Here is a 12,963-nt window from a genome sequence, read left to right on the forward strand (position 1 = left end):
AACATTGACATTTTCACAATATTAATTCTGCCAATCCATGAGCATGGAATATTTTTCCATCTCTTTGTGTCTTCCTCAATTTCTTTCAGAAGTGTTCTATAGTTTTGAGGGTATAGATCCTTTACATCTTTGGTGAGGTTTATTCCTAGGTATCTTATGCTTTTGGGTGCAATTGTAAATGGGATTGACTCCTTAATTTCTCTTTCTTCAGTCTCATTGTTAGTGTATAGAAATGCCACTGACTTCTGGGCATTGATTTTGTATCCTGCCACGCTACCGAATTGCTGTATGAGTTCTAGCAATCTTGGGGTGGAGACTTTTGGGTTTTCTATGTAGAGTATCATGTCATCGGCGAAGAGGGAGAGTTTGACTTCTTCTTTGCCAATTTGAATGCCTTTAATGTCTTTTTGTTGTCTGATTGCTGAGGCTAGGACTTCCAGCACTATGTTGAATAGCAGTGGTGAGAGTGGACATCCCTGTCTTGTTCCTGATCTTAGGGGAAAGGCTCCCAGTGCTTCCCCATTGAGAATGATATTTGCTGTGGGCTTTTCATAGATGGCTTTTAAGATGTCGAGGAATGTTCCCTCTATCCCTACACTCTGAAGAGTTTTGATCAGGAATGGATGCTGTATTTTGTCAAATGCTTTCTCTGCATCTAATGAGAGGATCATATGGTTCTTGGTTTTTCTCTTGCTGATATGATGAATCACATTGATTGTTTTACGGGTGTTGAACCAGCCTTGTGTCCCAGGGATAAATCCTACTTGGTCATGGTGAATAATTTTCTTAATGTACTGTTGGATCCTATTGGCCAGTATCTTGTTGAGAATTTTTGCATCCATGTTCATCAGGGATATTGGTCTGTAATTCTCCTTTTTGGCGGGGTCTTTGTCTGGCTTTGGAATTAAGGTGATGCTGGCTTCATAGAACGAATTTGGAAGTACTCCATCTCTTTCTATCTTTCCAAACAGCTTTAGGAGAATAGGTATGATTTCTTCTTTAAACGTTTGATAAAATTCTCCTGGGAAGCCATCTGGCCCTGGACTCTTGTGTCTTGGGAGGTTTTTGATGACTGCTTCAATTTCCTCCCTGGTTATTGGCCTGTTCAGGTTTTCTATTTCTTCCTGTTCCAGTTTTGGTAGTTTGTGGCTTTCCAGGAATGCGTCCATTTCTTCTAGATTGCCTAATTTATTGGCGTATAGCTGTTCATAATATGTTTTTAAAATCGTTTGTATTTCCTTGGTGTTGGTAGTGATCTCTCCTTTCTCATTCATGATTTTATTAATTTGAGTCTTCTCTCTCTTCTTTTTAATAAGGCTGGCTAATGGTTTATCTATCTTATTAATTCTTTCAAAGAACCAACTCCTGGTTCTGTTGATCTGTTCCACAGTTCTTCTGGTCTCGATTTCGTTGAGTTCTGCTCGAATCTTTATTAACTCCCTTCTTCTCTTGGGTGTAGGATCTATTTGCTGTTTTTTCTCTAGCTCCTTTATGTGTAAGGTTAGCTTTTGTATTTGAGTTCTTTCCAGTTTTTGGATGGATGCTTGTATTGCGATGTATTTCCCCCTTAGGACTGCTTTTGCTGCATCCCAAAGATTTTGAACGGTTGTATCTTCATTCTCATTAGTTTCCATGAATCTTTTTAATTCTTCCTTAATTTCCTGGTTGACCCTTTTATCTTTTAGCAGGATGGTCCTTAACCTCCATGTGTTTGAGGTCCTTCCAAACTTCTTGTTGTGATTTAGTTCTAATTTCAAGGCATTATGGTCCGAGAATATGCAGGGGACAATCCCAATCTTTTGGTATCGGTTCAGACCCGATTTGTGACCCAATATGTGGTCTATTCTGGAGAAAGTTCCATGTGCGCTTGAGAAGAATGTGTATTCAGTTGAATTTGGATGTAAAGTTCTGTAGATATCTGTGAAATCCATCTGGTCCAGTGTATCATTTAAAGCTTTCGTTTCTTTGGAGATGTTTTGCTTAGAAGACCTATCGAGTATAGAAAGAGCTAGATTGAAGTCACCAAGTATAAGTGTATTATTATCTAAGTATTTCTTCACTTTGGTTAATAATTGATTTATATATTTGGCAGCTCCCACATTCGGAGCATATATATTGAGGATTGTTAAGTCCTCTTGTTGAATAGATCCTTTAAGTATGATATAGTGTCCCTCTTCATCTCTCACTACAGTCTTTGGGGTAAATTTTAGTTTATCTGATATAAGGATGGCTACCCCTGCTTTCTTTTGAGGACCATTCGAATGGTAAATGGTTCTCCAACCTTTTATTTTCAGGCTGTAGGTGTCCTTCTGTCTAAAATGAGTCTCTTGTAGACAGCAAATAGATGGGTCCTGCTTTTTTATCCAGTCTGAAACCCTGCGCCTTTTGATGGGGTCATTAAGCCCGTTCACATTCAGAGTTACTATTGAGAGATATGAGTTTAGTGTCATCATGATATCTATTCAGTCTTTGTTTTTGTGGACTGTTCCACTGAACTTCTTCTTAAAGGGGAATTTTAAGAGGCCCCCTTAAAATTTCTTGCAGAGCTGGTTTGGAGTTCACATATTCTTTTAGTTGCTGCCTGTCTTGGAAGCTCTTTATCTCTCCTTCCATTTTGAATGAGAGCCTTGCTGGATAAAGGATTCTTGGTTGCATGTTCTTCTCATTTAGGACCCTGAATATATCCTGCCAGCCCTTTCTGGCCTGCCAGGTCTCTGTGGAGAGGTCTGCTGTTACCCTAATACTCCTCCCCATAAAAGTCAGGGATTTCTTGTCTCTTGCTGCTTTAAGGATCTTCTCTTTATCTTTGGAATTTGCAAGCTTCACAATTAAATGTCGAGGTGTTGAACGGTTTTTATTGATTTTAGGGGGGGATCTCTCTATTTCCTGGATCTGAATGCCTGTTTCCCTTCCCAGATTAGGAAAGTTTTCAGCTAGAATTTGTTCAAATACATATTCTGGCCCTCTGTCCCTTTCGGCGCCCTCGGGAACCCCAATTAAACGTAGGTTTTTCTTTCTCAGGGTGTCGTTTATTTCCCTTAATCTATCTTCATGGTCTTTTAATTGTTTGTCTCTTTTTTCCTCAGTTTCCCTCTTTGCTATCAACTTGTCTTCTAGGTCACTCACTCGTTCTTCCACCTCGTTAACCCTCGTCGTTAGGACTTCTAGTTTGGATTGCATCTCATTCAATTGATTTTTAATTTCTGCCTGATTAGCTCTAAATTCTGCAGTCATGAAGTCTCTTGAGTCCTTTATACTTTTTTCTAGAGCCACCAGTAGCTGTATAATAGTGCTTCTGAATTGGCTTTCTGACATTGAATTGTAATCCAGATTTTGTAACTCTGTGGGAGAGAGGACTGTTTCTGATTCTTTCTTTTGAGGTGAGGTTTTCCTTCTAGTCATTTTGCTCAGTGCAGAGTGGCCAAAAGCAAGTTGTATTGGGAAAAAGAGAAAAAGAGAGGAGAGAAAGAAGGAAAGAAAAGAGAAAGAGAAAAAAAAGGGAAGAAAAAGAAAAAAAAAAACGAAAAACAAAAAAAGGGAAGAAAAAGAGAAAGAAAAAGAAAGGAGAAAAAAAGGGGGTGGGGGAAGGATACAAATCAAAAAGCAAAATAAAACAAAAACAAAAACAAAAACAAACAAACAAAAAAAGAACCACCGGGGAGTATCTTCTGATTCTGTGTACTTTAAGTCCCTTGGCTTCTCCTGGAAGTTGTCCGTCTAGCTGGTGTTCTGGGGGAGGGGCCTGTTGTGCTGATTTTCAGGTGTTAGCAGTTGGGGGAGCTGCTGTGCCCCCTCCTGGTGCAGGGCTCAGTGGGGGTTGTTTACCCCGTGAGGCCCCAGGAGGAACAGCCCCAGTGGCGGGGCAGCTCTGGAAACCTGGATTCAGCTCCGGCAGGAACTCCGTCTGCAGGGCCTGGAGGCTCCAGGCGGGGCCGCTGATGTGCTCAGCTGGGGCAGGAGCGTCCTTGCTGTCCTGGGCCCTCCCGGCCTCTGCCTGTCCCGGGGGAGGCGGGATCCTGGGCTGTGTCCCGGCGCCCTGTGCTCCGGAGCCTGCGCTGGTGGATTCGCGCTCCCGGGCCGCGCAGCCCCCTCCGCGGAGCCGCCGCCCAAGTCCCTCCGAGCTGCTCCTGGAACCGCGCAGCCCCCTCCGCACGGAGCCTCTTCCTCTGCCCGAGCCCCTCCGAGCTTTCCCGGGGCCGCGCAGCCCCCTCCGCGGAGCCGCCGCCCGAGCCCCCCGAGCTGCTCCGGGTCCCGCCGGGTCCCGCAGTGCGCGCTGCAGCCCTTAGGGAGCTCGGCGCACTCTCCTGGGGCGCAGTTGCTGTTACTGTCCCCGGGAGCCCGAGGGCATCCCCGCCCTCCTGGGTCCTGCTCCAACTCCCCGCGAGCCCCTTTCCGCCCGGGAAGGTCGGTGCAGCTCCTGCTCCTCCGGGACGGGGCTCTCCTGTCCTGGGGACACTCGCCCCGGCCTCAGCCCGGCTCCTCGCGGGGCCCCTCCCCCTTGGAGGCCTTTGTTCCTTTCTTTCTTTTTCCCCGTCTTCCTACCTTGATAGAAGCGCGAACTCTTCTCACTGTAGCATTCCAGCTGGTCTCTCTTTAAATCTCAGGCCGAATTCATAGATTTTCAGGATAATTTGAAGGTTTTCTAGGTAGTTTGGTGGAGACAGGTGATTTGGAGACCCTACTCTTCCGCCGTCTTGCTCCTCCCCAATTAGGCCGTTCTTATTCTGAGTCTCACTTCTCCTCCGTGCATCCATTTTCCAGATGATCCGTAACATGATCATTGCCTTTACTGTGAACCTCTTTAAAGAGCGTATGCTTGAGAAATGGCAGAAGGAAAAGGCATATGTTAGCTGAGGAAATTACGCTTTTGTGTTTTCTGCTTTCTAGGCTATCTTATTTCCCAAAATGGGTAAAGGATCAGGTCATGTGGTATTTCCTTTTCTTTGTGTCTGTCACCATCCCACAAATGTGACTGAGTCTTTTTTTTTTTTTTTTTTCTCTTCTTCCATTTGTCATCTGTTCACCTGGATTTCACATTTCCTTCCACGATTGACATTTGATTCTTGGAAAGATCATGTCTCTGGCTTCTCCCTAGAACAGCACCTTTTGCACATGTTCCAGGCAGAGCAACAAAGAGCTGCCTTATTTTGAGTCACTTGTGGAAAATATCTCACAAATATCCACTGGCCTGAATTTACAAATTAGGACCGACAACCAGAAATTTCCCCCCCAAGTCTGTAGCCTGCCAGCTCTACGAGGAATGGGAGTTTTGTCGCTGCCACAACATCTTCTGTGACATTGACTGTTGGGTAGTTCTGGTAGTCTTCCCCAAAAGCAGATTATAAAGCCCAGAGTTCTTTGCTTGCTTTCGGGGGTCACAAAGAAAAGGTGCTTTGTTTTCCTCTAGGCTTTCCTCAAGATTTATAAGGGAGAACTGAAATCTGAGATGTTTTTGAGTAGGTGGGAGGACATTTTAAAGATATCCACAAGGCTTTATGGAGCTCACTACTGCCCTTCCCACATCTACTGGAATGGCATTTAGAGCCTCACCCTAGTGTTTGTGAAGGAAACTCATTTACTTGATCCTGGTCTCCGTTGTAATCAAAATTATCTTAAGCTCTGTTCTGGCTTTGAAAAATGCCACTTAATTAAGCAAGGAGGATTTATATTCCCCGTTTAGTTCTTCCTAGCTGAAAAGTTAGAAGTTGCTTTATTTTCTTTGTAATTTGCTGAGGCAACTTAAAAGAGATGGAACATTATCTTATTCTGATGATAAAAACCAAACAAAATGCTTTGGATCCCTATTTTCAGAATATAAAGTTTCTTATCTAAAACATCAATTTTCTTTTTGTCTCTCCTGTTCTTTTGTAACCCTTTTCTTTTCCGTCGTAGCCTTTCACAGTACAGTGATGAGAACATGATGGACCCTTATAACCTGGCCATTTGTTTTGGTCCCACGTTGATGCCCGTCCCAGAAATACAGGATCAAGTGTCTTGCCAGGCTCATGTGAATGAAATTGTCAAAACCATCATCATCCACCATGAAACTATTTTCCCAGATGCTAAAGAGCTGGATGGCCCTATTTATGAGAAATGTATGGCTGGAGACGACTATTGGTAAGTCCGGGAATTTTAGTTTTTCACACCCCTGGGAAAATTATGAAAGAACAGATATTGATTTAATTAAGAAAAAGAATTGACTGTAAGTTGCCAAAGATTCCAGTTTTAAAAAAGAAGAAGCAGGAACACTTAAGATAAATTAGAATACTAAGACACATGATAGCACTGGCCTCTTACTGTGGAAATTCCTATTCATCCCTCCCTTTTCCCTATTGAATGATACCTTTTTAAATGGATCGGCCCTACTGTATCATCTGTAGAGAATAACGGTTTCAAAACGTATTATATGGAGCTGCATTAATTTTTCTGTTATATCAGGCAAAGATAACTGATTGAACTGACAAATTTCATTTTTCATTCTGAAATAGTTTGGGCTCTATATAAAGAATTTCAGGGGCACCTGAGGGGCTCAGGCACTTAAGCATCTGCCTTCAGCTCAGGTCATGATCCTGGGGTCCTGGAATTGAGTCCTGCATTGGGCTCCCTCCTCTGTGGGGAGCCTGCTTCTCCCTCTCCTCCCCACTTGTGCTCTCTCAGTTGCTATCTCTGTCTCTCTCTCTCTCTCTAAAATAAATAAATAAAATCTTTTCTAAAAAATAAAAATACTCCAGATTTATCATTATAAAGGAGGGAGCCCTGTTAACCAAATATGTTTTCATTCTTAATAATATCCATTCTTACTAATTAGTATTATCCTAACCAATGATAGTAGTGCTGGTCATCTTAAGCAAATATATTTTAATTTGGGACACCTGGGTGGCTCAGCGGTTGAACACCTACTTTTGGCTCATGGTGTGATCCTGAGGTCCTGGGATCAAGACCCACATCAGGCTCCCTGTGAGGATCCTGCTTCTCCCTCTGCCTGTGTCTCTGCCTCTCTCTCTGTCTCTCATGAATAAATAAATCCTTAAAATATATTTTTTATTTTATCTAATTTATTATTAATTATGCCATTGGATTAAAAAGTGTTTAATATGGCCGTGTAGTCCCCAGTGAAATATGAATATGGGGGTGGTGCAGTCATTTGAATAATCCCAAAGGCAGGGAACCCTAACATGTTTGTGCTCACTATGTGATCTATGAATTCCTGCTTCTAAGAAGTCACATGCAATAAAAGTAACTTTGCTTCCTGGAGCCCCTACTACAAACTGAAGATTGACTATTTCCAGAAGCACTCCTTTCTAAATGTAAACAACAAAGCGTGATAGATCCCAGTTCTATGGTGCATCCAGAAATTTGACACCTGAATTCAGAAGTATCTACTCGAGCACTTAGTGTGTGCAAGGTACTGAGTGAGCTTGGCTCTAGGAAGAGAAGTGAATAAAACTCAGCGCTGCTGAGATGCATAATTTTATTTTCATCGTTGTATTGATTGCAAGGCCAATATTCAGGGCTGTATCAGTAAGTTCTGTTGTCTTGTTCCTTTTATCAAAGAGCGACATGTGGAGGTCTGGTCAATATTATCTGATACATTGGATCCTAAGACTTTTGTGGTCACTACTTTTTTACAGACAGACCCCATAATAGAGAGTCTTGGAGTCAGTAACACTGTGCTTGATTACGTCCTTCACCCATGCAAAGCATCCTCTACAGGCATCGGTCATTTTATTTTATTTATTTTATTTTTTATTTTTTTAGCATCGTTCATTTTAAACAGAAAGTCCGTGATAAAGTAGTTACCCTTCTCCCCAACACCAGCAATATAAATGGGCTTTACAGCAATGGCAGGTTTGTATTTGTGACAGATGCACGCCATTTACCGGCATACATTTGAGGAGTGTGATTGTATTAAAAGGTAAGTTTTTAGAAAGAATAAAATCATGACTCTCTCAAATCTACAATGAACTTGTGTCAAGAAAAGAGAAAGATGCTGCAGCCAATTCAAAGCAGAAATCCAAGAGCCATCAATTTATATGCAGTAAGGTGTGTTGAAATGAATTTGCAGAAACTGGTGTATCCATAGGACAATAGTCGTAGTCCCCTAGAATTCAACCAATTTTAATTCCTGTGGGTACGAATTATCTGTCAAAGATGAAGGGACCTGCATTCCCACAGGACCAGATAATCCTCGGAGCCTCCGGCATTTCATTGAAAGGCTTTCCAGCCACTTTTTGCCATTCCGAAGTCTTACTTTTCACTTGCAGTAGCAGTTGTTCATTTTTTAAGTTCTTCCTTTGACTTTATAAGAATTGCTCTTTCCATTTCGCAGTGACAGCCCGTACAGTGAGCACGGTACATTGGAGGAAGTGGATCAGGACGCTGGTACAGAGCCCCACACCAGTGAAGATGGTATGCCCTTGTGCCCATATCATTATAAAACTAACCTTAATATTCATTTTTTAGAATTATTTATATTAAGGATACAGTAGGATACAAAAGAATATTTAGAAAATATGGGTAAAGTGTATGAAGAATACTATTACAATGAACACCACAAACCACTACCACGTTGAAGAAAAAGAACATCGCTACCTTTGCCTTTCCTGTTACCATTGCCTTCCCTACTCCCTGAGGGGTAACGGCGATATGTTTGTGTTTTTAAATGGTTTATTGTTTCATTTTCTATTTTCTTGAACTTTCTGTAAATGGAATCATACTGTATATACTTCTCATGATTTTTTTTCTACTCAATATTATGTTCCCAAGATTCACCCACATTTTTGCACGCAATTATAATCACTTACTTTACCACTGTATAAGATACCATTGTATTTATTTTTTTCCTGGGTGTACTTATTTTATTATTGATGAATATGTGAGGTATTTTGTATTTTTTTGCCATTAAAAACAGTGTTGTAACGAATATTTTCAACATGTATGCTTCTGCAGTACTGCAAGTGTACAGGAGTTTCTCCAGGATATACGCACCAAGGAGTAAGCCTGTTTTCAACTTCACTAGATAGAGCCAAACTATTTTTGAAAATAGTTGTTATGATACCCAGCCCCACCAGCAGTGTATCAGCCATCCAGTCGGACGTATTCATTGACACTTAATTTTATAAGATACTGTCGTCTTTGCCAATATTACCATGCATCATGGTATCTTGTGATTTCAATTTGCATTCCTCTGGTTACTGATGATGTTATTTTACAATATAGAGTATTAATAGAAAATTTGGTCTGTAGTAAGAACAACAGATCAGGAGATGATTGCCAGTAAAAAAAATACTTTGTTACTCACAGTACCCAAGAGAAAAGGGTACATCACATGAGAGGTAGCCAAACAGAAAGCACCGAGGTGGGTCAAGAGGCAGAGGTGGAAGGAGCAATGGGGCAGGAGTCTTTGCTGTGGTTTCTGCTGGAAGGAACAGGCAAGGCAGGGTAAGCAGGTTTCAGATTGGCTAGTTTGAATAATTTCAGCAGGCTCTGGGACAGAGGGGCTGCCTCTGGTTGTCTGCTACCTGGCTCAGGTGATTAGAGCAGGTGGCTAGTGACCCAGAGGAGATGGTTGCAGTGTAGGCTCTAAATTGGTTGGTTTGTATTTGAAACACACAACAGACAGAGTTGTTTACATTCTCAGTAGGATTTGGTAAACCTTGGGAGGGCCAGTCCCAGATGTCAGAATACAGAAAATAAAAAATATGGTTCCAAAATAATATATATATATATATATTTCATATGGATACACTAACTTTTATGTGCTTCGATTTCTTCTTTGTGTGTGTGTGTGTGTGTGTGAGAGAGAGAGAGAGAGAGAGAGGGCCCATTTATCCACTATTCATATCTCTGGGCTTTTTTTTTTTTTGCTTGGTTTAATTTGATTTGGCTTTTTTTTTTTTTTTTTTTTTTTTTTTTTGTATTTATAAGCGTTCTTGGTGGGTCTAGAGCAGGTCTTTTATTGTGTGTATGTTTTGCAAATATCTTGTGCCCTGTAATTTGTCTTTCGTGTGTTTAATATGTCTTTTGCTGAACAAGGAGCGTTTAAAGGAGTTGAAGTTACTCAATCTTTTCCCTCATGGTTGTTTCACTTTGTGTCTCCTTTAAGAAATCCTTCTGTGCTGAATGAAGGTATGAAGATAATTCCCCCATATTCTCTTTTAAATGCTCTTGGGTTTTCTGTTTCACACGTAGGTCTTTATTGTACCAGGAAATTCTTTGGAGGTGTGGCGTGAGGTTGGGAATCCATTCCTTTTTCTCCATATGGATGCACAGTTGTCCCGGCATTAACTGTCCTTTCTCCAAAGCTCTGCATAAACGACTTGTCCTCTTTGCACAAGTCTCTTTTTGGGCTCTCTGCTTTTCCACTCGTCTACTTGTCTATCCCTCCTGTCTTAATTTTGATACCTTTTAATAAATCTTAATATTTGGTAGATCAAGATCCCTGACTTTGCTCTCCTTAAGAAGTCTTGATCTTTTGCAACTTCACATGAATTTTAGACTGTTTTTCAAGTTCTTAAAACAAAAAACTAAAAACCTGTTGGGGTTGTGATTGCAGTTGCACTAATTGACATATATTAACATGGAGAGAATTGATGTTTTTATAATATTTAGTCCTCCAGTCCACAGACATATTTTTAGTAATTTAATGTCTCTCAATAAACTTTTATACTTTTCTCTCTAGAGATCTTTTTTCTTTTTCTAACAAGTTTAATCTTTAACATTACTTTTCATCACTTTTTTTTTCTTTTTAACAGTTTTTGTTTGAAGTCATATGTAAGATTACTTTATTCCTGCATCTTCTCAGTTGTCGCTTCCTTCTGTTTGCTCCTTTCCTTTCCTACTCGGCAAGATTTGACTTTATGTTCAAGGATCTTTTTGCAGCCTTTGTCCAATTTTTGTCTTGTGACAACCATTTTGCCAGGGTCAATGCCCACGTGGAGAGTTGTGCCATTTCCCTCTCTTGCTTGTACTCATTCAATGAAGATGATATATTTCTTCTTGTAACCTGGACTACTTTGCCAATTTGCTGACCTTTGTAGTATCCTCATACAACTTGTACGTCATCATCCTTTTGGATGTGCATGGATCAAACGTTGTGCTTCAGTCTCAGCTCTTTGGAAACGGGGGATGACATAATCTTCCTGTGAATCTGAGAGGGTGCATTGAAATGCCTTTTATGGTTCTTGCCCCAGTCAGAACTCACAAAAGGATTAAACTTCATTTTAGCCAGTGGCACTTCAGTGATGGCCGTTTGACACCTTTTTTTTTTTTTAAGATTCATTTATTTGAGAGAGTGAGCAACCTGGGGGTGGGGCAGAGGGAGTCTTAAGCAGACTCCGCACTGAGCACAGAATGCCACGCGGGTCTCGATCTCACGACCCTGAGATCACACTTGAGCCGAAAGCAAGAGTTGGACTCCCAACCAACTGTGCCAGGCGCCCCAACACTTTTTTTAATATATGAACATATAAAGCTGCCAATTTTTTCTTAATACCTCTTTAGCTGTATACTTGATCCTTTTATTCTCTCTTTAGCTATGACTAATCTGCTTTAAACCCATCCAGTGAGTTTTATATTTATAATTTTTTTCAACAATTTCAGCTGCTTAATCATTTTTTACAGTCTTTTGCTTTTTTTTTTTTTTTAAGATTTTATTTATTTATTCATGACAGACAGAGAGAGAGAGAGAGGCAGAGACAGAGGCAGAGACAGAGGCAGAGCCTGATGCAGGACTCGATCCCAGGTCTCCAGGATCACACCCCGGGCCGAAGGCAGGTGCTAAACCGCTGGACCACCCAGGCTGCCCCAGTCTTTCGCTTTGAACTCAGACTGATCCTTTCCATTTTTTTGAAGTGTGATTCTGATCATTCTATTATCTATAGTCTTCCTGGATTTTTTTTTTTTTTTGGAGGGTGGGTTCTTGATCATTGAGTCTTATATTCCAGCGTGTTTTATAAACTATTTATGTATTCCTTAGAACTGTGTGGAATTCCTGTAGACTCAGTTGAAGGTAAGTTCCTCCAGAAAGGCTTTTCATCTACTTCTGCCTGGGGCACAACCAACCAACTTGGGACCTTACTGAATTTTTAGCTTGCGGTCTTCCAGGCCACCCAGGCAGTGTGATTTTAAACTGCAAAACCTACCTACCTGAAGACTGGAATGTGGTTGGGATTCTTGGAGATGATTTGTTCCAAGGTTTGAGATAGGTTCTATTTTTAAATCCAGAAGGGAGCAGGGGTGATGTATGGAGAAGTATAGAGGGCTAGGAGGGAGGAAGATTTCTAGAACTAGAAGCTCACTGTGACACTGAGAGTGTGATCCTTTATGGGGGGCTTACATTCTCTACACTGAGCAGACCCTTAGTTTTTTTTGTCCAGAATAAAAGTTTAAGTTAACCAGGCAGGGAAAATGCCCTCAAGGGAAAACTCTGAATCACATTTTCTAGTATTCTCTTTACCTCACTGGGTTCCCACTTTCATTGAGTTTTTTTGTCTTTAATATTCCATACTGTCATGGTAGCTTATTAATGTAATTACAAAGATCTTTTTAAATCCAGGATATTTTGTTGATTTCAGTGAGAGGGTAATCAGAATGTCTAATGCCCACCCTCGGCTCTAAAAAAAAAAATTTAATTGTTTCACTTCAGCATGCATTGCATTTTAACTTCCTTATTTGATTATATATTGAAAAGTTACATCTGACCCCCCCAAAAAAGTTTCTTTGTGTTTTCAAAAGTAAGATGAATTTGATATTTTCAGAACTTCATTTAGAAGAAATTCTTTACAGTGAGAGCTTCTACTTCTGTGATGTTGCTTTTGAAAGTCTTTGGGCCCTACCCTTGCCACCATCCCTTTTGTCTCGAGTCGTTTCTCCATATGATTTATTCCTTTCTCACTGATGTCATCTCTGTTTCCTTTCTTTCCCAAGTAGTTGGGAAAGCTAAGACAAAGCCCCAGCCATCTC

The 12,963-nt window shown here is 40.9% G+C and overlaps 1 protein-coding gene and 1 pseudogene across 3 annotated transcripts in view; one reads left to right on the forward strand and one right to left on the reverse strand.

Moving 5' to 3' along the window:
• Positions 1-12,963, forward strand: part of SRGAP1 (SLIT-ROBO Rho GTPase activating protein 1) — a 276,854-nt gene that overhangs the window by 248,012 nt on the left and 15,879 nt on the right. For all 3 annotated transcript variants that reach the window (XM_025476748.3, XM_025476749.3, XM_049115729.1), the window contains 2 exons: positions 5,893-6,117; positions 8,330-8,409. In XM_025476748.3, the coding sequence (XP_025332533.1) occupies positions 5,893-6,117; positions 8,330-8,409 (305 nt within the window). The remainder of the gene's footprint in view (positions 1-5,892; positions 6,118-8,329; positions 8,410-12,963) is intronic.
• On the reverse strand, positions 10,785-11,221 carry LOC112677922 (60S ribosomal protein L26-like; annotated as a pseudogene).

This window comes from Canis lupus, chromosome 10, assembly GCF_003254725.2.
Source record: "Canis lupus dingo isolate Sandy chromosome 10, ASM325472v2, whole genome shotgun sequence".
NCBI classification, from domain to species: Eukaryota; Metazoa; Chordata; class Mammalia; order Carnivora; family Canidae; genus Canis; species Canis lupus.